The 24,695-nt window shown below is 36.0% G+C and overlaps 1 protein-coding gene across 7 annotated transcripts in view; it reads left to right on the forward strand.

Annotated features, from left to right (window-relative positions):
• LOC100892470 (protein HID1) overlaps window positions 1-20,966 on the forward strand; it is a 38,588-nt gene extending 17,622 nt beyond the window's left edge. For 5 of the 7 annotated variants that reach the window (XM_030984764.1, XM_030984765.1, XM_030984767.1 and 2 more), the window contains 8 exons: window positions 1,732-1,896; window positions 2,717-2,944; window positions 5,560-5,687; window positions 6,459-6,662; window positions 7,364-7,455; window positions 7,713-7,871; window positions 14,149-14,265; window positions 15,378-20,966. In XM_030984764.1, the coding sequence (XP_030840624.1) occupies window positions 1,732-1,896; window positions 2,717-2,944; window positions 5,560-5,687; window positions 6,459-6,662; window positions 7,364-7,455; window positions 7,713-7,871; window positions 14,149-14,221 (1,049 nt within the window). In that variant the 3' untranslated portion in view covers window positions 14,222-14,265; window positions 15,378-20,966. The remainder of the gene's footprint in view (window positions 1-1,731; window positions 1,897-2,716; window positions 2,945-5,559; window positions 5,688-6,458; window positions 6,663-7,363; window positions 7,456-7,712; window positions 7,872-14,148; window positions 14,266-15,377) is intronic. The other 2 variants (XM_030984766.1, XM_030984771.1) reach the window with 1 other exon arrangement.
• The last annotated feature ends 3,729 nt before the right edge of the window (window positions 20,967-24,695 follow it).

The following is a 24,695-nucleotide window of genomic DNA, read 5'->3' on the forward strand; positions in this document are numbered from 1 at the left end:
GCCGGAAGTGAAGAATTATTACGTAATTATTAAGCCCGCGCTCCATCTAGCTAGCATGCAGCTTGTTCAACCATAAGTCAACAAACACAGCTGGTTACGGTAAAGCGCGCGTATACTGCGACCTTTGACCATTTTAATCGCTGTTTTAATCGCCCTTTTCTCCCGAACGTTTTCTAACTGCACGTTTCATCGGTGTCACACCGATAGAATGAGAATTTCTCCTGGTCTAGAGCAGGAGAATTTAATCGCCTATTTCTCTTCTTTTCATCGGCTATTTAATCGCCTTTTTCTCCTCTGTTGCTTTCTAACTGGCACTTTCATCGGATGCGTCCGGATGCATCCGATGAAAATCGGTGCAGTTAGAAAAGGGTATAAGCCTAATCGTAATTATCACTACCCTAACTTTAATCTTACATATTTTAACAAAATTAAACCCAGAGCCAATATCATCCAAGCAAATGTTGTATCACTAATTTGTTTATTGTGATTATATATTACCGGTATATACAATGTAAAATCTAAGTGTGGATTTGTGGAGATATATTAAGCCTGGTTTTTCTAATGTACATGTATATCTTCTAAAAACAGACAACTTGTGGTACAGTAACGACATGAGTTAAACAAATATATTGACTGGAGAACTATAGTGAATGCAAATAAACTGTTGTTGAGCTACTGGCAAAATCCTATTGACTTTTACTATGCACCAACTTCCAAGAGCCTAAAATACTCACTAGGACTTAAGAATTGTAGAAGCTTTTGTTTACCTTAATCAATGGTGCCAGCTTTAGACCAATTTAGGGCTTTGAGCAGCTTGTAAATCTATTGATGAACTTGGTGGTTTTTCATGAAGCTTTGGAGTCTCTTTTGTTTGACATTCAGCTATTGACAACAGAGTGTGAGTCATTCATTGTGTACTAAATAGACAATAGGAAAGACCGGGTACTGCGATCAATCAGGGACTTGGGAGACAAGTCCCTGGATCAATAGAGGTTACCTCTATCTACCAACCCCCTGTAACTACATGTACAAAGCTTTGTTTGTGTGTACTAAATAGACAACAGGAAAGGCTGTGTTTGCTGGTAGGGTTCTGGTATCACAGGCTCAACCCGTTTGGGACAAGCATTGCACATTCTTTGCCTCTGCTCAAGTAACTTGAATCAAAGCCCTAAAAAGTATACCATATTCATGAGGAAAAAAATGGCAGAACTTCTGCACATTTTGCGTCCTTTTTCGTCAGTATTTTTTCTTTTCTTTTTTAGCATTAGAGGGCAAAGGTCACAGGGTCATAAAATTTTTTTTTTTTTTTTTAATATACCATAAAATATGATGTCACCGCAATAACTTATTATTTCACCTATGCAATTCAAGCTAAACTTATATTACCTATGTACGATGATGCAAGGATTAAATGATTCGATTTAAGGTGTAAGAGGTCGAAGGTGAAAGATCATAGGTTCATGTAGGAAAAAAATTAAATACCAGAAAAGATCTTATTACTGTGATAATAATTAGAAATTAACCAATGTCAACCAAACTAGGCTCAAGTATGTAAAACCTTTTAAAGAAAATTGAAAAGAAAACATTTGCGTTTATGAGCTCAGAAATTAAATGTCAACGGATATGCAGATTCATTTTGTGTTTTTTTAATGTTTAAGAGAAAAGAAATGTTAATACATGTAATAGGAAGAACAAATTTAATATTGCTCTCAAATCATTTCATTATTTCAGTGTCACCCTATCTGAAGAGTTTATCGATGGTATCAGCAAACAAGATGCTCCATCTCCTGGAAGCATTCTCAACCCCTTGGTTCCTCTTCTCAAGCCCATCAAATCATCATCTTGTTTTCTTCCTCCTTGAAATCTTTAACAACATCATCCAGTATCAGTTTGATGGTAAGAGCAAATTGCAGTGTGTGCAACATTTGTCAATCAGATCATTATTCTTCATTGAGATAATGAAAATCTAACCTTGATAGCAAACTGCTCTGAAAGAAAGCAGAAAAATATAGAGAAGCAGATTGGTGAAAGTTGGAATAAAATCGGACAAACAATTAAAAAAAAGTTATGACATTTTGAAAGTTGTTATCACTATACGTATGGGGAATTCAAATTGACTGAATCAGTAATATCACTTTCATGCACTAGTGGCGGACAACTCTCCCATTTATTCCAACTTACAAAATCAATGACTGAATTTCAATCTTTCAAAATGACTCAGGAGGGTCTTTCATTTTTAGAGGAGCTAGAAAAATAAGCTATCCATAATATATTATAAGTATTGCCCTAAGGAAGAAGGCAATTAAATGAAAATCAGGGATTAATTATAATTTTGTGCTCGACAAACGGGAGAGTTGTCCATGACTACATGTACGTCACAATCCACTGACCTAATTGCCAGTTTGAGATTCACACAGATTTAGTGATCATATATTTCAAACTTTCACCATTCTGTTTTGCTTGTCTTCCTATTTCATAATGTTTCATGTAAAGTACTTTACCAGTGAACGTAACCAACCAAAACACTTACAAATGAAGTAATTACAATTGTTAGATTTCCCTTAAATTTAAGGTATATGCACACATTTATGTAATTAGCATGACAAATTTGGTCTAATCCATCAATTGCAAATGTACAATCTTCCAACAGTTGTTCACCCTCCCCCTCTCCTGTACATGTATGATATTGATTGATATCCATCTTTTTTCATCACAGGCAACTCCAACTTGGTGTACACCATCATCCGCAAGCGTACAGTGTTCCATCAATTGGCCAACCTCCCTTCGGATCAGGCTTCTATCTCCAAGGCTCTGGCTAAGAGGAGTAAGAAGGTAGGCCCTAGTCCGGCCGCCGACTACACCGACCCTGCCTCCATGGAGGGGTCTATGCAGGCTGCAGACGCAGAGCCAGGAACCCTCAAAGCTACTCTCCTTGCTACACCAGGTAAGGAGTGAGCACCAGTGTTGTAGGTCTCAAGACCATCTCAAAATCTATCTTTGTTGGGTCGTGGTCTTGGACCTCTTTGTCTCATTCTTGAACCTCAACGTTTCGAAAAAACTACTTGGAGTCAAGATTATGGAACAGTGTACTATACCGTATTTGCCAGCGTAAAGGCTGCAGTATTTTTGGAAGAGAAAATATCAAAAAGTCGGGGTGCTGCCTTTGCGGTGAAAAAGTAAAAAAAATTAAAAATCGCAAGTCAAAACCATGAAAAAAAGCACGAATGTGTACTTATGGGACAACAATGAAAGGTGATGGATATTTCTAGAATAACACATGTCTTACCGACAATTTTGTGTAATATTTTTTAAATGAAGGGCAAAGTTTTGTCAATCTCGTAAATAAAATTCATAACTTACAAACCAAACTCTACTGATAGATATAGATTTAATTTTTTGCCATAGCTAAAGCAACCTCAATTCTCTTAGCTCGTGCGAGCAAAGCTATGGCGCAATACACAAGAGAAAGCTGCAAGAGAAAGCATCAGGGTCGGGATGGCCGAGCGGTCTAAGGCGGTGGTTCGGGTCGCAATCTACATTTGTACGCGTGGGTTCGTATCCGCCTCCGACAAATTTTTTCTTTTTTTTTTCTTCTAAAAAATATCAAAATCGGGGTGCGACCTATGCAGCACTGCAGCCTTATCGCCGGCAAATACGGTAGTCGCCGTCCCAGTCTTGGTCTTGGTCTCTTGAGCTCTCAGTCTCCGAAGAGTCAGTTTCGTTTTTGGACCTTGAGGTCATTCCAAAGAAACTTATTTTATATCAAAATCTTTCAGGAGATTCCCAATTTTTTTTGTTATTGTTATCCATTATTATATGTATTTTTCTTATTGTTATCCATATTATGTATTTAGTTTGCCTCATGTCATTTTCTTAACTGTTCATTATATACATATATTCATTTGAAAAAGAACTTGTATGCGGAGTGCCCCAAGGGTCAATAATCGGGCCACTGTTGTTTATTCTATATATAAACGATTTGCCAAATGTTTCCTCAACTTTGTCATACATTATTTTTGCAGACGATACCAATGTCTCTTTAAGCGAGAAGAAACTAGATACTCTTGTCCATAATATGAATAAAGAAATACAAAAGGTTAATATTTGGTACAAAGTGAATGGGTTAAGGATAAACATTGAGAAAACAAATTTTATGCATTTTGCACCATTGAATAAACAATATGATAAGAACTTACTTACTCTTAAGTTTGTTGATTCACTAGAGCCCTTAAAGCAAGTACATAGTGCCCGCTTCTTGGGAGTTAATATTGATGACAAGTTATCATGGTCTTTACATATTAATGATATTGCATTGAAGATCTCGAGAATTACTGGAGTTATGTCAAAACTGAAATTTGTATTACCGTCAAAAGTACTGCTTTTACTATACAATTCATTAATTCTACCCCATTTACAATATGGAAATATGCTATGGATAAATGCATCAAATACCTTGTTAAATCGTTTACATTTGTTGCAAAAACGTGTAATACGCATAGTTGCCAAGTCTCATTATTTGGCCCATACCGACAGTACAGTATCTTTAAACAATTAAGGGTCTTGACTGTATATGAATTAGGTAGGTTACAACTGGGAGAATTTATGTACAGGTCTGAAAAGGGACTATTACCAAACTCTCTTCAAAACTGGTTTAGATGCAACAATGATGTACATTGTTATAACACCCGAAACTCCAAGAATTCGCATAGCATTTATTACAGAACTGCTACTGGCCAAAGAAGTGTTAAGTACCAGGGTTACCTTACATGGTCTGCTTTAGATGACAGTCTCAAACAATCAGCATCATTACAACAATTTAAATTGAAATATAAAAAATACCTCTGCAATTCTAAATAGTCATATCAATCTAAAAAATAATTATTATTATGTTTCAAATCGCAATTATGTTTTCATCGGGTCAATTGAATCTAATTATAAAACCAGACATTTGAAGGGAGAGTCCACCCTGAGGATGGGTTTACTCCCCCTTTACTCGGCCACACACATTCTCAGGATGGACTCCCCCTTCATCGCTACCGGGGCTAGACTCGATAAGCTTCGCTTTTTCTAGCCCCATCTACATTACTCACCTTTTTATGTTTTAATGTTGATGTTTGTTAGCTGATGTAGATTTTCATTGTTCTTTTATGCTTATGTATCTGTTTTTCATTTGCTCTATGTGTCAAATGTATAAAATGTATTTTTTTACCTTGTATATTCTTCTGGTTTTTAATGTGGAAAATAAATGAATACTGAATACTGAATACTGAATATGGTCAGGCACATTAAACATTCCTAGGAATGAATATGGGGGGCATAAGAAATGTTACTATTGTTACTATTAATACAGTCAAACCTGTCTATAGCGACCACCCAAGAGAAACTCAAAAAGTGGTCTTTGTAGACAGGTTCCTTTAGTACATGTTTCAATGAGAAACCTTTTTCAAGGGAAACAAAAAATGTAGTTTTTACAGACGGGTGGTCTTTGTAGACAGGTGTTCTATAAAGCAGGTTTGACTGTAATACAAATGATTGTTATCTCGTGTTGTTGCCCATCAGGTGTGTCCATGATGACAGAGACGTCTAAGGTGATGCCTGGTGAAGCAGCAGCGGCCGCAGCAGCTAGCATGGAGAACAGCAATGCAGAAGAACTCTCAGGGGGTGGTGGGGACAACATGGCACAGAGCGTAAGTCATACTGTCCTCTTCTTTATGATTTCATTTCTCAAAAGTTTTTCAGTTGCACACTAGATTATTATAATATTTCTATAAATACATGGAATATTTAAAGCCTGTCTGCACCAGTCTGGCGAGGAGGGATTAGACCACCCAGGGTGCTCACTGACAGGTGGTTATCTCATCAACTCAGCTCTTAATTAACATAAGAAAAAGAGGATCATGGGGGACCAATGGGCACTGCTTAGGCATTGTTTTCTATATAGAGGGAGCAAGTAGCTACAAGTAGTGCAGTGGGGCTTTAAGAATAGGGAGGAATTTGTATGTACTGGTCCTCCTTTCGCTGTTGCAACCACTTTATCGAAAGTTTCTATCTTCAATTTAATGTCCAAAGTTTGCATGTTAAGGAATGGATAGAAACTTGATGTGCCTTGACGCTTCTGTAACTTTTGCATTTTAATGATGTATTTGAATTTCAATGGTGAATTCCAGCCACTATCAGTGATCTTCCAGTCACTGTATGACTAAATTGCGTTGGTTGTTGACATCTGTGGAATACAGAATGCCTAAGCTGAATTTGTTTAAAAAATATTTGCAATAATCTTGCCCATTTGGCTAAGATGCATTAGATTTTTATTTATTTTTCCATGTGAGAAATGTTTTGTTAAACTGCTTCAATCAGTGAGATGATGGTGCTATTTCTGTAGCTTGGCTTTGAAGAATCTTCACTGAGATGACGAAACTGAATTCATCTATATCTTGTGTTCATTATTTGATATGTAGATCCAGACAGCTCAAGCCGTGTCCCCTCAGAGCGATACTGAGAGTCACACCTCGGAATCCAGCAGGGTACCGCCACAGGATGGCCAAGCGAGGGCGGGCTTCAGCGGCGATGATTTCCGTCCAGCTGCCCTGCAGAGGACAGGCTCAACCTCATCCAGTGCTGCAGCCAGCGTGGCCGGAGAATGGAGACCAACTCCAGAATGGGTAAGGGATTTCAAAAATAAACAAGAATCTTTAAAATGATGCTGGAAATGCTAGAATCTCACTCCTTTGGCATTTAACATTTTCGTCAACATGTACATGTAGATACATACATATATCTCTTAAAGCCCCTCTACACTCGTTGGCCAGGAAGAATTAGACCTCCCTGTATGGTCACTGATAGGTGGTTATCTCATCAAATCAGCTCTCGATTGACATTGTAAAGAGGGGATTATAGGAAACCAACGGTCACCGATTAGGCATGTCTGCTATATAGAGGGTGCAAGTAGCTGTTAGTAGTTCATTGGGGCTTTAATGATGCGTCTAATTTTTGTATTTAGTGTCACAGACATATTTATTATTTTCTTCTTTTTTAGTAATTTACAAAAGAAGCATACACGTACATCAGGAACAGCGCAGAAATTCACATAGTCGGTTGTTTTGTTTATGAGGAAGTGTACATGTATGACTGCTAAATTTGCTATGGACTAAATGATCAATATTTGGATGATTTCTTTTTTATGCATTTTGATTGTGAAATAATGGTGGATTGTGCTGAACAAGCTATCTATTACAGTCTTCTACTGCTGCTGCTCTGCTGGTTGATAAATAATGTTATCAACATATAACTTGTGTGAAAGTTCGTTTTTCTTCACCTGCATGTAGAATTAGAATAAATGAAGCCCAACTATTTTGTTCTTCAGGTCCAGTCTTGGAAACAGAAGTTACCCCTTCAGACCATCATGCGTCTTCTTCAGGTCTTGGTCCCACAGGTAGAGAAGATCTGCATCGACAAGTGAGTACGATACAAATATGGACTGATTTGAGAGGCATGGTTAAAACTATACAATGCCCTTCAGCACAGTCGACAGGCATTTTGAAATCTCATTAGGCGCGCCTTCATCAGACTGCCATTGCGATCTTAAGTTTGTCCAGATAAACTGCATATTCTTAAATATTCAATTTTGTTTTATATTGCTGTTACCCTCTTTTGGTCAAATATAAATCTGTTGACTGAATCTTTTCATTTGTTTTGTTTTGTTGTACTTACAGGGGACTAACAGATGAGAGTGAGATCTTGAAGTTCTTGCAGCACGGTACGCTGGTCGGTCTTCTTCCTGTCCCCCACCCGATCCTTATCAGGAAGTATCAGGCTAACAGTGGGACTACACTCTGGTTCAGAACATACATGTGGGGCGTCATTTACCTCAGGTAGGACAGCTAATATATTTCAGTAGTGTTCTACTATTCTATGGTGTATATGTTTGTAAAGCCCTCCCCAAGCCCTCCCCCTCCCAAACTCTACAATGTCCTTATTTCCATCCCATGCATAGGGTCATTTGTGGAAGGGTGTAGTAGATAATGGTCATCTGTTGAAAGGTCTTGTAAGAATTCCTATCTTCTTTCTTACTCCTTTCTCTTCTACGAGTTTGTGCGTGTGTGTGTGTCTCCCCCCCCCCCCCCCCCCCCCCCCCCTCTCTCTCTTTCTCACTTTATCATCTTTTTTCTTTCCTCTCAGTCTTACTGCTCTTTTTTCTCTCATCCCCTTTCTTTCCGTCATATCTCTCCTCTTCCCTATCCATTTGTCTCTCTCTCTCTCTCTCTCTCTCTCTCTGTTTTATCCCCCTTTTTTCTCTTATTTTCTCCCATGCTCTCATTTTTTGGGGATGACTTTCTTGTATCTCCCTTTCTCACACACAAACATACTGATACACTAATATTTGGTTCAATATTGGTACTTTTCGTCATGAATAACTTACTAATGTTTATAAGTGTGACAAAAGAATATTGGAAGATCTTCTCTCTCCCTCTATCTCTATGTTTCTCCCCCCCCCCCCCCTGTCTCTCTCACTCTCTCTCTCTCTCTCTCTCTCTCCCTCCCTCCCTCCCTCCCTCCCTCCATCCCTCCCTCCCTCCCTCCCTCCCTCCCTCCCTCCCTCCCTCCCTCCCTCCCTCCCTCCCTCCCTCCCTCCCTCCCTCCCTCCCTCCCTCCCTCTCTCTCTCTCCCTCTCCCAAGTTACATGTTGGAATGGAGTTGTCCTTATAAAAAAAAATTAAATGGGGAATCATATTTCCTAATGAGATTTAGAAGTATTGTTTTGGGGGAGTTGCATACAAATAGAGGTCTTCATGTAGTGTTGAAAGAGATTAGACTGCCATCAAATATTCTCATACATATATGTACATGTAGTGGATAAATAGTACTGTCAAACATTTTCACCAAAGATCAGTGCAAGGGCTTACATTAAAAAATAAACATCTTTGTTGTCATGTATTTGTCTTGCCTAATCATTTAGTAGTTCAAACATTTCCATATAAATAACACCATGCTGTCAAATTTGCTAAAAGTTCACCCATTGGCTAAAAGCTTTCTTGTTAATTGTTGAACATAAATGAGTCAATACATGAGATAAAACAAAGACATTTCACACCAATTGGCTTCTTTTCAGATTCACCAAATTCATGAGTACATGTAGAAGTGGTTTTGGTGTTCATAGATTCAGTGATTATCTCGACAACTGCTTTAGAAAGCTTACTCAAAACTTGAGAAAACTCTAAAAAATCAGTGAAGTTGCCAAGTCTCTATTATTGATTCTATACATGTGGTATTGATCTTTATAAGACATTAGATGTGGTAACATTCACTCAGGCCTTACTTCGCCACAAAATATATGGGGTTACCTCTTGGTTTCCGATGGGCTTTGGGTAAGGTTAAGGGTTTTAGTTTGGTTTACTAATATGGTGTTGGGTCAGGCATTGAATTTAGGAAATTGTTTAGGGAGCAATTTTCGGTGGAGCATGTACCTAACATTAACAACCCCCACTGTATGTGTTATCTTAAATTAGAAATAAATACATTGAAGACAACAACACAATATAGTGATACTAAAATGAGATAGTAAGCTACAACTTGTGAGACATTGGTTAAAAATATTTCCCTGTCCTAATGAATGAGGCTTGAGGTCTCTCTTATTTATCTGTTGATATTCGTTTGCTGACTATCCTTTTTGGTATTGTATTATTTCTCTTTGTCTGAACACTACACCTAGATGGACTAGAAAGAAAAAGAAAAGAGTGCTCTATTGCACGTCTTCCCGCAGGCAGGAATACTATTCCAATTTTATTTTCAAATGGGAAGTCCAGCCCACAAAGTTGCTTTGATTTGAAACAGAAACAGTAAAAGAAACAATGTTTAGAATCAATTTCCTTTAAAAGACATGAATTTATGCAAAATAATGGTACATGCAATGTGTCCATTTCAATACAGATAAATGGCCGATAGTCACATCGCCTGTATCGTAACATTTATGATCAAAGTTTATACATTTTATACAAAGTTTATATAGTTTTAAAAAGTGTCAGAATTTTTTTAAATTATTATTTTGCCCCTCTCCCCCCAACTCCAGAAAATAAATTATATTCTTTTTGTCTCAAACTAATTTATTTTCAACTGATTTGTAGATTTTCTTCAATCAAAGCAATTGTTATGGGGTGGACATACCGATAAATTATTATTCAATTTTTCAGTGTCACTTCAACATCGGTCTTGCACAAAAAGGGGATTTTATTTTGTTACAAGATACATGTATTACTTCATAAAATACATTTGTTTTTCTATCTGGTCTGTGCATTGACTCATTTTTGTTTCATGGAATAAGAATTCTCATTGTTTCGCATGCTTAAATCTATTTCATACTTCCAATCAAATTCCTCATGTGTACATTACAGGTTTCCTTCATGCTTCAAACATCGTAGTAATGTTTTCTATAAATCAATTCATGGTTTTCTATGGCTGTGATCCTACTATTTGGGTTTCTTTAGACTGATTTTCCTAGGTACAAGGACAGATCTAGCAATTTCCAAGGGGGGGGGGGGGGGGAGGGATAGTCATGTGATTTTTGTTATCAGAGTATACATGTTGTACAATCAACAGTCTTTAATTAGTGCAGATAACATATTGATGTCATCTATTCACTCTAGTGATATAAGTTAGTTAGATATATACATGGTTTCGCAGTTATAATTTGGGTATTTTTTTAATAAATTATCTATTTGCCCCCCTTTCCCTCTCTTTCTCACTCTCTCCCTCTCTCTCATGATTTCACCTATTCCATGTTTTCCCTCTAATTTCTTCATTCCTCACTTACTCCTTCAAGCATGTCTATGATCCTGATTACAAGATCAGTTTAGATATATCATGGTATTCTCATGTACCTCTGACCTGTTCACCTCTGACCTGTTCACCTCACCAGTAATTACTCCTCAAAATTCTTTGTTTGTGTGGTTCATGTAATTACATGTATTTAGTACTCTCTGGAGCAAGATGTTCCAAGCTTTCCAAGAACACTTTTGGTTTAATTTAGTAGAATATACATGTACACTGTACATTATTTATTACGTGTTGGATTTTAAAAAAACTTTTAATCTTCGATAACTTAAAAGTGAAAAATCGTACAAGACTCGGGTTAAAACTTTGTAAAGTTGAAAGGTGTCAAATTATTTTGGAAAAAGCTTATGACACTTCTCTAATTAACTGATTTTTATTTTTTGTTATAATTATGCCATCGAATTTCAATTCAATTCTTACTCTTTGTCAGAAATTACAGAATGTGGTATTAAATGCACGATGACTTTTGTTGTATCTTTAACCAGTTATACTGATACACAGGTATCTTGTGGCCTTGATTTTTCAAAAAGTGAAGATCTCTTTATAACTAGGTATAACTGGAGCATGATGCATGCAATAAGGGAGTTTACAGATAGCACATGGTACAAATGACCCCAAATATCCACAGATCTTTTACACATGGAGAAGTTCCACTTTGAGCATCTCAGAATAATAACTGCCACAGTCCTAGATGTGCTTCATGAATACCTTTTGTTTGACCTCTTGAAAAGAATACTTCCACCTGCGTATCATAGAATGTACCGTTGGTGCATAAATGAATAATGTTATATAACTTTCATGAGCGCATATCCAGTATTCATCTCTGTGGGTTTTACCATTTTGGTACAAATGACCTTTATCTTCCCATGCGCAGATTGTATCTGTAAACTCCCTTACTCTTTTGTATTTTAGCATCAGGATCTACATTTAATTTTGAGACATGAATTTGGCATTCAAATTTACACATATGTATATAATATTTACGAATGTATATATTTATGTCGTATAATTTGTATTCATAATTCATATTCTTCTACTTTCATGAATGTACATGTCTCAATCCTATGACTTTGGTGTTAGTTTATACTGATATTGACACCATGTTTAAGAATTCACGTTAGGTTATGTCAAAGCAACAACTTTGCATTCCAAAATTGTGTACAATTTGATTTCATTCATTTGGAACGATGCATTACCATCTTATTTTTCTGATGCTATTTCACAATGTATTTGCATACATGCTTTGCTAACAACAGGAACTTATTTCATCTAAAGGCTTGTTCAGATAAAAAGCTTCCGCCGTCCTTTTAAATGAATGGCAACTGCCTGCAACAAAGGACTTCACTGAGTTCTGTTTAAATAAGACCCCGTTCTCACTCACTTTGAAAGTGGTCTTAGTTAGACCGCTCCAGAGGAACGGGTCTTGAGGAACGGTTTGCGAGCGTTCACATTCCGAGCAGTTTTTATGGCTCAAACCGCTCCACGAGTCAAAGTGGTCTTGTTGCTATGGCAGCTCAGGTCAGCGGGTCAATTTTTTCGCGCGCGGAATACAAACCGTATGTACCGTACTACATGTTTCGCACGGAACGTCACTAGCTCACTTCCGCTCAAAGTACGCTTCCATTCACATTGCACGTTAGAGCGGTCCAAACCGCTCTTAATAAGACCCGTTCCTCAAGACCACCTCGGAAGGTGGTCTAAGATACAGAAATGTGACACACACTTTACGTCATAAAAAACGCTGGGGTTCTTTTTGGCGTCATATCTGAACAACCGTTTTACTTACTGTCATTTGAATTAACCTGTGTTAGGTAACTCCAATATTAACATTTAAAGTTGACTGGTTATGAATTGTACAATCACCATACCTGCCTGTAAAGGACCTGCATGTTTGTTTCAAAGACAAATTAATATATAGCATTTGACTTTTTATATAAACTACATGTAATTAATCCTTCTAATTCCAGCACCTTATATCATCATCTTTGAAAGGAGAATGCGGATAACCAATTCCTTAATATCTTTTGTATTTATGATGAAAATTTATCTTTTATTGTTGTACACTAATTGTTAGTGTCTTTATTCTGTGTAAATGTTGTTTCTATCTACCCCCCCCCCCTCTCTCTCTCTCTCTCTCTCTCTCTCTCTCTCTCTCTCTCTCGCTCACACACACTCTCTATTTGTTGTTATATTTCTTTCTTTCGTTCACCCTCTCTCTTTGACCCTCCTCATTTTTGTCCTGCTGTATATACATGTATCTACTCATCCACGTTATTTCTATTAATGCAACAAACAGTAATATTCTACCATCATGAATGATCATTTACTGCCTTCTGTTTCTCCGTACCATTTTCTTTGCATCTGCCCTAATCAGCATTGCATTTGGATTCCTATAAGTACACGGGCCTAGCAAGCACTGCTCCAACTCTCGCAACATCAAATAATACTAACTTTTTGTTCACTTCTAATGATACTATCTTTCTATTTCATTCCATTATCAACAGCACCATGTTTGAATGTACCATCGATCTTCATCGCAATAGCTACATGAATTTAACCATTAATGCTCGTTATATACTGCTTCTTTCTTAATCATTTGCATTGCAACTGGACTCTTTACTGAGATGCAACTTCATGACAGCATACATATCTATACACAGCCTGTAACCCAATCATTTTTCATGATGGACATAATTGCAAATACATGTACATGTATACTTGTATGTGTCTCATCTCTCAAGTTAGTGGTTAATACAGATGATTGTTGTGTAATGGCATAATTACAAAAGCAAAAATGGGGAATCACAAAGCACTCAACTCTTTATTACACTGTATTACAAAGTCAGCCTGTATATGAAGGTCACTTCAAATTATTTCCTTGGTGACCTTCATAGGCAGGTTTGATTTTTTCATGTAAAAATCACTGGAGCTATATGCACCAAGTATTACTAAGGGAATACAGTCAAACCAAAAACCAAAAAAAAACACAAAAAGTGGTCTTTGTAGACAGGTTCCTTTAGTACATGTTTCAATGCGAAACCATTTTCAAGGGAAACAAAAAATGTGGTCTTTGTAGACAGGTGGTCACTAAAGCAGGTTTGACTGTAGTTTACTATCATTACAGCATGGCATGCCTACTAACTTATTTCTCTTTTGTCTTTGACATCAGATATATGCATGCAGTCTAATTAAACCAGAGCCTCGTCAGTGCATGACACATCTTTTCAGGTTCTAAATCCATTCACAATGAGGAGTTTATAATACAAGAGATATGTAGCATGTGGAGTATCTTGTGATGTATGTTCTTTGTGTTTACTACAGGAACCTGGAGCCGCCCATCTGGTACGACACGGCAGTTCGACTGTTTGAAGTCCAGAGAATCAACGAGACGTAATCACAAGATGCTGCAGTCGTCTTCCATCATATTTAAACACACTGGTACATGTTACTCTCGTGATTTAATTTGAATTATTGTGAACTAACCTCCCTTTTTGCCCTCAAGACTAATATGAAGTGCCGTTTTTTTTTTAATTAATGATTTATTTTTTCCTAAAGGTTTGTTCACATAAGTTGTGGTAAACTGTGATGGTTTTCCAAGTTTTGTTTTGTGTTTGGTTTTTCTCTTCTTTTTTTATAGCATACTGTGCTTCACATTTGTGTACTTGCATTTTAGGACGCACCAATAAAATACGACAAAATGTACCTTCATGTACACATGTGACCTTTGTTCCGCACAGCTGTATTGTTTATCCACACTTTCCATTCATTCAAAATAAAATGAATTCAAAAGATTTGTTTAAACACTGCAGTGTATATGTGAACGAACCTTAACAGTTTAATATCTGTAGGTGTATGTTTCATTATAATTATGGATATTAAAATATCATTCTGATTTTACTTTAATATCAATTAATTAATTAATGATATGTTGTCTTCTGTGAACGTGACGGGTATACCGGTAAACTCCATTTTCTCTGTTCAAATTTTGAATATTCAGTTAATGCCTTTCTGCCTCTCAGCAGATGTTTTTAATGTTGACGTGTTTTTGTTTTGGTTATTTTTTCCCGCCATTTGAATTACAAACATATTTAATTTAATGATAACATGCTAACAAAACATCAAACAACATGAGCAGATGTTTGTTTTAATGTTGATGTTAATGTTTTATCAGTGTATTACATCTAACTATAATGTTACTTTTTTTACCAATTGAAATGAAGTTATTTAGAGATGATCCAAGTGGGATTCCAAATCCCGAGAAAATGTAATTGCGCTTTTTATGCATTTTGTTAAAGTTTTCTGTGCTTTCATGTTCAAGTTTAAGATTAAGATTAGTTCAGTGCAAGAAGGGTCAATGTCTTTTTCTTTATTTATTTGAGTAGCGAGGCCGGTGTACCATAAAACCAGAATCTGTCGTGTGCATGAACTTTGGTGAGTGGGTCAGATTGGCGAAACTTTCCTGCCTCAAATAATTCAATCACACGTTACATTTTTGTAATTAATCCGAGCCAAATAATAAGTCATGTATTGTTCATTTTCCTCTCCTACAGGAACTTGGACCCACCGATTTGGTATGATACGGACGTGAAACTCTTTGAGATTCAGCGAGTGTGAAGTAACACAGGCATGTACCGCTACTACCAAGTATACAAAGCCTCGCTCTCTCCCTCTCTCTTTCTCTCTCTCTGTCGCTCTTTCTTCTCCATTCTCTCTTTTTTTTCTTTTTTTTCTTTAAAAAAATAATACTTATTCCTATGTATCTCATTTATTTAATAGCTTAAAGTTGATCTTGTAAATGTACATCCTCATCCATGGTTGTCATTGATCGCCATATAAATCACACATAGATGAAAACACTTCTCAGCATAAATAAATATATATATGATGTATATATTGTATCAGATTACATTTTACAAAGAAGAGAAAAACCAAGCTGTTAAATATTTCAATTTTTGCTTCCTGTTAGGAGTGTCCTTAAAGCCTTGTTAAAAAGGGAAAGTTATATTTTGATTTATTGAATATCTGTTCATTTGCTAGTCCACTGTTTGCCTGATTTTTGTCATAATGGAAAGGAACGTGGTCCAATGCGCCAATGGCAGACGAGGTCAACAGGTTTTGTTCCAAAGCCTAAGCTTTCAATGTACAATATACACCCATACCATGGAAAATACAGAGAATTTTGAATGTTTTTGTGAACTGTAGACTTTGGTTTTCTCCTGAACCCCTCAAAAAGTTACACCCCGTTTGCAATGCAATGATTTGTGTTGCAAGTTAAATTAATCAAAATAAATTAAAGCATATCATTTCTTTAAAGTCAATTTTACCAAATCAATATCGTTGTGAGCAAGTGTTCTGGTATATGTATGACGCTATTAAATACAAAAAACATTATTTTCTTAGTGGAATATGATTGAGGGATCAGGAAACAGTAAAAGTGGCCAGCCATTGTAAACAAGTGGCCTTTCTGGAGAAAGCCAAAATGCATGGCCACTGTAGACAGGTGGCCTTTATAAAGAGGTGGCTACTAACACAGGGTTGATTGTAGTGTGTACAAATCATATTTTACTGACACTAATGACACTAAACGCAAACATTATTCTCTTAGGAGAATATGTGTGCATGATCCATTACATGTAACTTGAGAAAAGGAAGGAAGTATAATACCTTCCAGCAACCAGTGATATGTAACTACATGTATTGATAACACATTCAAGTACCTTTCGATTAATCATAATGTGCATTCAGCAATCAGTATAAGTGCACTTGTTCACATAGTAGGATAGGATGGCACCGTATGTTGACTCTGTATGTATTTCAAAGCACTCAATCGGCTTAAAGTGTACCAACCAGCAACAAATATTGTAATCAGCACGTTAAGGGCTTCATGAGTTTCCAATGTTACCTCTGTAAAGAGATGAATTGCAAGTTTAAATACACTCGCAATTAACATAGAAGCAACTTGTGAGTAGACCAGTCGATATACTCAGACACGCTCTCATAAAAAATAAAGTTATCCCTAAAATCTGTTTTCAGCAAACCATGCATTCAGATTTAAAATTCTTGAAAGATTTTGATTTATGAAACATGATTCTCAACTTTTTGGCACCTTAATGGGTTAAAGAGCTTGTAGATTTCCTTAAGTAGTTCCTTGAATTATATTATTCATTGAGAAAGGTCTGTATATGTTTTTCTCTTCTTGAATATTAAACGCTGAATATAGATGCATTAAATATGACCTATAACACCATATGCATGTGTGAGATGCGTTACTGTATATCTGCATCTATTTGACCAAACGAAGAAAGAGGAAGTTGACACAATATGCAAGTCAACCACGACCTTCAACAACATTCTTTATTCTTCACTGTACATGTATATAATGTTGTATATACCATATGCATTGTGGTCGATACTGAATGTCACCGTATAGTTCAAATCTGATCATGTGACCACGTGTCTATAGTTTTATAGCTTTATTGATATCTAGTCCAAACTGTTGGTTCAGATTTTATTTCTTGTGAGATTAGAGGTGTCGCAGTACAGTGGTTGAGCCACTTAACTCTCGATCGAAAGGTTGAAGGTTCGATTCCCAGCCTGGCACTGATGTTCTTTGTGAAGACATTTGCTACTCTCTACCCAGGTGTAAATGGGTACCTGGTAATTGTTGGGGTGATGATTTTCCAGGGCTCTTAAGAAGAACAGCATTGGTGCTGATGAGGCTTCCCAGGGTTTTCGTTTTTCAAATGATATTTTATTTGATACTCAAAACAATATGATATGATATAATACAGAGTTGTGAGATGATTAATACAGAAAACATTATAACAGCTTCTATGGGATAAAATATTGCAAAGGAAATCAATATGTTCAGGGCTCAATTAATTAGATAAGCCTACTCCGGTAGACACAAGGATCCACCGCACCGTGCCCCAAACACTGAAAAGGGAAAGAAAACACAAGAGACCAAAACCGCTGAGGCAGCGCTTCCCAGGGTCAACATAATTAGTATAACACCTTTTGTTAAGGGTAGTGTAGTGTGTAGCATAATATTCAGGCGTTTTTGTCACAACATGTTGGTTGTTTTTGGTACTCCTTATATTTTACATTTAGTTTTTTCATAAAGGAGGGCAAGGATTTACAGGTACGAGAAGGGTTGCAGGTTGATTAAGAGGAGTATATCGGGGGAAATTATGAGAGGATCGGCGCCAGGATTGGAAAATCTAACCGCTCTTTGAAGCAAAACATTTATGTAGTCTATGGTATGTGTGACTCTTTTGTCAATGAGGTGGCTTTTGAAATGTATTGATGAAAAGCCTTTTGAGACTTGCCATTGTGATTGCAAATGATTAAAACTATTTGCAAGCTTGGCAAGGTTCCAACAAAAGAAACAGAAATTGAAACCGAGATTGAATGCATGCAATGATTCATCAGGAGTGTATCAACACTGTACATATATCAGTATTTTGTAAATTTGATTATGATGAAGATTGATACAACCGTATCATGGTGCTGTTATCTGTCTAGTTATAATTTGCTTTACGTAACATCCCCCCCTCCCCCCCCCCCCCCCCCTATTAAAAAAAAAAAAAATCTCAACATTTGTTGTGTTCATGAATGAATGCACACTCTAATAAATCGTATTTGCAGATCTTTTTATGCATCCACCACCAAAGGTTGAGCCTGAGGCATTATTCTTAGCTGTACTGTTTAGCAGCATGTATGCATAACATACATGCTCCAAACAGTGTTGTCATAACAAGTGGTTTGAATTTTGTTTCGACAAAGGGACGTATATATTACAATGATCATTTTGAGGTATGTTAATGGAGGTCTTCTTGAGTTGAGATAATATGGAAAAAGTATTTTTTTAAAGAATCGAATAAAAATTGTATGTCCAGCTGTAATACCTCTTTGGTTTCAATTACACATGTTTTCATGTGACAATTCTTGTAATTGGTTGTAATGAATTTATGTGATTTTATCAAATTTGCAAGTGAACAAGCAAGATTGCTTGGAAATAATATCAAAATCAGTTTTCTTTTTTTAGATCCAATTTTATCCTTTTACCCGATGTTCAGAGAAGATCTTTGTCTTTTTTTACATAATCGATAGGGTCTATACTTTATCAAGGATGATAAATGCCAAGATAATTATTATTTTTGTAAATGACTTTTAAAAGCATTAGTCTTTGTATCATTTACTAAATATAATATATGATATTTGCACCTACACCCTCTCCCTCTGACCTTAGAAACAGAGATAATTGAAGAGCAGGGGCAAACAATTTCTCGGGAAAATTTTGATTATTTGGACGTGGTTTTACATAGAGACTAGCTGAATGAGGGCAGTATTCATGTTTCTTGCTTTTCTCACAAGATTAAAGAAAGAATGCAAATTTGTAAGTTAACAACTTTGGAATCACTGATTAATCCTTATCACAATTTAATTATAGAATCTGGCAGCTGTGTTTTATTTTTGAAGTGCCATATTGTGGTGTGACAACTACTAAATCATTTTAAAGAAGTCCCAAGTTTGTGTCAAAGACATCAATGAAATGAGATTGTAAATTAGTGTAATGAATTAGAGGAGAAATGGGACAATTGGTACTTACATACTCTTAATATTTCTATCAATCTCTCAGACTTTTTCCCACAAGAAAGTTATGTAATCATCATATTAAGAGAAATGCATACCCATCTACTGGAGAAGAATTGTAGAGCGATGATCGCAATAGTAAAGTTTCCTCATGTTAACAACATTCCACTATCTGTATATTAGCTGAAAATATATGTGTCAAAGAATTTGTTTCTTCACTTAATTTAATTTTTTTTCCTCACAATTACCAGAAATGGGCTTGATTGTATATGGTTAACTAAGTATTATTATGATATTTCAAGTGTAATTTAAATTTGAAGTTTTGCTTAAATTGTAGAGTTCCATTTTTAATATTTACTTTTATCCTGCATTAGGCATATTTATATGTAATTCTTTTATTAGTGCTGTTATTTAGTTTGTTGTGTTTTATTCTGTGTACACTGTACATACATGTACATGTAGTATTTTGTATGCTAGTTTCTAATAATATATTTATTCTTAACACTGCCTTTTGGTTGTAAAGGTATTGCTTTATCTATCTAAGTTTGATTTATTTACTATTGAAAGACTTCTTTTTCTGTGTTTGGCGTCTATTTGCATATGGCTACAACTATCTGTACAAAAGTTAACCAGGTGCAATACTTTTATTTGATATTCATCTATTCTATGTATAACTGTTTTGCTGTTGATTTGTATATGTTGTCAGTAGGGATAAATATCATGATTATCAAGCTCAAATTCAGCCTGGTGGGGGCTGGAACTATTTTCTGTTTAAAACAGGTTAGAGAGACTTATTGTACCGGGATATAAGGCTTATTTTCATTGTTATTTAAGCATAAGGGGCTGTAATGATTGTGTTCATTGGTTTGTTAGGAGGATATCTTATACCTGGCGAATAACAAAAACTTAACAAAGGAAATGTCATGTGAAATTGATATATTGTAGGCATTAAATATGCAATTAATTTGTTCTATAAGCCTTGCAGAGATGCTCAGTTTTTGATCTTATGATTGCTAGCATGAGTTTTGTATTATAATTGCCTAATCTTTAATTTTCATCATAACTGGTTTTGTTGACTTTTGATGACATTTTTCCAACCAACTGTATGTTTCACTCGCCCTCTTGCATAAGTGATAATCTCCCAAGGATATTCACATTGATGTGAATGCATATCTTAACGCATCCTCTTCCTTTTCAGGTCTTGGTTCTTTTTATTTTCCGTTGCGTTTGAACTTTGACCTCTTTGAAAGGGAATGATAGGTCATGTCAGATATCAGGGTGAATTTATTTATTTGTGGAATGCTATGGTTCTCCCATTTCACAAAACGGTTTGTCTACAGTATTACTACATACCCCCATTTATTTGATGATGTAAATCAAACCGATATTGTATAAAACAGCATTCATGTATTTAAAAAAAATGTATTGTAATTGTTTTAAGTTGATGTCCTAATATTGCAGTGTTAATACATGTAGACACATAAATATACAAAGATAAAGGTTATTAGAATTAACTTGACTAATAAAAAAAAATATTGCAACTAGCCATGTATTCTGGTCGTGAATGATTTCAGTGTAGTTGAATGTATATAGTTTGTGAGGCTATGATTCTATGAGTTATACTGTGTACGTATACTTTCAGTTTTGTTTCTCTAAGGACATAAACATTATTATACGCAATGACATGTCCACTGTATACAAAATCAGTGGGCTGGATCCATGTGTGTGGTTTTAATGATAAGATGCTGGGTTTATATAGCGCTTGGTACATCAAGGATGTCTCTTAGCACTTAACAGATATGTGAATTCGTAGAGAATACTCCATTTTGGAATGCAGCTCTCCCCATGTTTACTTGGTGCACCCCCCCCCCCCATCTCCCACACCTGTAAAAAAATGCCCTATTAGGATACCTTAAACTGTATACTGGTACATGTATTTCATATAATGATTCGTATGAGCTGAAATACATGTATATCTACTCTAACACCACCTTTACAACAGCACAACAGGAACCACCTTGACAACAAAATCTCTGTATATTGTGTTGGAGTTGGTTACAATCGAAAAATGTGTTCATTGCTACTTAAAAAATGATTTTTTTTTTTTTTTTAAAGTCCCACTGACGAAGTTCCTAAGAAATTTGACAAAAGCTGTATAAGAAATTACAACAAGATTCATTTCTTCTTTGTGTATGTGTTGCGATACGGAAACTCGTTTACATAATACAATTCTACAGAAAGTAGCATTTCTATAGTTGGTTTTTTGTGCACTAAAAAATATAAACTCACCGAGTCGTTTCTGACATTGTGCAGAAAATATACCATTTATGAATTTATTGCACTTAATGTATAATCCCGAAACAGGACAGTTCCCCCAAAGGAATGATATATTATCTCCATCATTATTTGCATCCCACCAATAAAAGTCCACCTAAGTTATCTATACCGAGTCACGTTCGAGAGAATGATATTCTCATTAAATCGATGACATTTCAAACATTTGTATTCAATCTATCCACGATTTCCCTATCTGTTCCCGCTCTTCATTATCAAAATAGTTCTTCGACCTATGGCATATATGCCATCCCTGATCATGTGAAAATGAGTTTGTTTTTCCCATCCATCTGTACTAGCATACACGGAACATCTCCGTCAAATTAAAGCCGTGTAAATGTCAAACCCATATCTGTCGGCTCCGTGTCACCTACGTTTTAAAGAAAAGTCCATCAAGTCATTTATTGTCGAGCTCATTTAGTTGGAGTCGATATTAATTATTAATCGGCAGTTTCATTAAAAGTTCAGGTCGTTTAATGGGAGCTAATGAAACCTGCATTATAGGTTGAGTGTTGTGAAAACGACTTGTGTTAATATAAGAACAGAATAACTTGATATTGCTTTAATATACTGACATCTGGTGATCGTCTTGAATTATTTTAGCATACACTCTCCCCCTTCGTTCTCATTCTCCCCCCCCCCCCCCCCCCTCTCTCTCTCTCTCTCTCTCTCTCTCTCTCTCTCTCTCTCTCTCTCTCTCTCTCTCTTTCTATATCATTTATTTGCCGTTCACATAGTAAGGGAACCCCCTTTAATTAAAAATCTAATTGCGACCGAGAATAATAACCTATCTGTAATTCAATGATGATCGAGCTGTGACCAGGCACTGAGCTTGAAATGAGCTTGTTTCGCGAGTAATTATTGTTATATCAGCACTCATATTCTATAAGTTCCTGCTGTGTCTCGTATATATCACTCCCTTATACTTTACCTGGAATAAATGCATGACTGTATGCATTTTCCAACAAATTTTCCATCATCCCTTTTGTAGATGCCGCCACTCGTTCGAATCAATTTCCACACATTTTGTCAAAGGATTATTGGCATTAATTGTCATTTTCCTTTAACCCATCCCACTTTCATTTTGCACTTTAAACCCGCCACGACCTCAAAGCAATTAAACCCCCACTCAAATTAAACAAAAATGTTTCCAAAAGATTGACATCACCGTATGATAGTTTTCAGACACAAACCCTTGCTCGTCAGTCGCTGTCCGTAACAGCGTCTGCAATGTGAGACTAGGCTGACAGAATGTTGCATATTTAGGCTCTGTGTATAGCTGCTCCAGAGACTGACAGAGCTAGGCTCTGCTCAAGGCTTTAGGAATTGTGGTAAAGTGTCAAATCAGAGTCTGTTCCTGCAGACTAGTATATGCGCTTTCACTTTCGGCCATCAGGACATGTGGTGAGATGATGAGCAGACGACACAGATCGATACAATCAGAATGATCGTGATAGCTACGTGCACTTTTTATTTTTTTGTCCTTTCGAATGTCGCGCTCCACTGGCATGGAACTAAAATAAATAGAATCTCGGTGATTTCTTGATATGAAAAGGCTTGGTGACACCTGCCCAATCTGGGAGCGATCGGGACGAAACTCAATGGAAGCAACACAGGCGAGAAGAAGAGAGTGGGTTAAATTTAGAGGTTGTGGGGTGCACGTGCCCCGGGCGACACTTGGAGGGGGCACAATAATTGCTAAAGAGAGAATTAAGAGAAAGAGAAATCACGTTTTGTGAAAGATTATACTCACCTCCAATCCCTGGTAAAGACCATGAGAAAGTGTTTAAATTGTCTAAAATTTAAAAAAAATGTGAACCCCGGGGTTATTGTGCCCTCATCCTATGATGTTTCTGCGGGATCGAGTAATTTCACGCCCCAGATACAGGACAGGAGATAGCGGCTACCTAATAGTTTTAGTATTTTACAGAAATCTATCTCTCGTAACTACTTTCATCTGTGACATAGTACATTTTATCAGGATCTTATTAAATTTTGCGCCATAACCCCCCACCCCCATCCGTAGAATATTACTGACTAGGGATAAAGTGCATAGATCTAGAATTGATTTTCAAAGGTTTAACGAACAAGAGAATCATAACTTTCGGATGTAATCTTCAATTCCTCAAATATATTTTTAAAGGATATTTGTTAATTTATATTTTAATAGAATATCTGACGCTCGATTGCTCTACTCCGTTGATTACAAATTGATTCCAATGGCAACTGCAATACATGCACAATGAATTGTGTTTCTAGAGGATGATATCAAATAAATAAAATAAAAACAACCAAAAACCACTCAAATAGATAATTTATATTGGTCGCTTTGCTCCCTCGCATGTAGATTAGTCTATCAAACTAATATACATGTCATTAATCAAAAATTAATTTCACGAAGCCATGATTAATCAAAAGTGGTTATTATCATGATGAACCGGGTTTGATTTTGTACACTAAGTTTGAAAGGGACCCGTGAAAACCACAGGCAGTAATAATGATCAATTAAAAAGAAACGAACCATTTTTTCCCATTTATTTTGTAAAATGCATTTATTGATAAATATATGCTTTTGAACAAATCAAACCATCATATACAATCAATTGAATTAACATTGTAGCATCCTAACATAATTCAAATAAAACATGTTTCATTTTCTTGAATTACAGTGTTTTAAAACATGCATACCTTTTTTGTCTTACAATACTTTTTGATCTTTAAACGGTTATGGATTAATCTTTTGAAAATACAAAGAATAGAGACTTCGTGAGACATAATTTTGCGAATTTCTGCTTGCATAAATGTTAGATAAACTGCGTATTTTGCATAAATGATAAGAAAATTTAAACATTTGAACATTTTATTTTTCAAGTCATAACCTTTAATTAAAACAAACTTGTCGAAAGAAAAATCAAAGTTGTTAAGTTTTTGAACTACAT

The sequence above is a fragment of the Strongylocentrotus purpuratus genome, unplaced genomic scaffold (genome assembly GCF_000002235.5).
Source record: "Strongylocentrotus purpuratus isolate Spur 01 unplaced genomic scaffold, Spur_5.0 spur5_scaffold_14, whole genome shotgun sequence".
NCBI classification, from domain to species: Eukaryota; Metazoa; Echinodermata; class Echinoidea; order Camarodonta; family Strongylocentrotidae; genus Strongylocentrotus; species Strongylocentrotus purpuratus.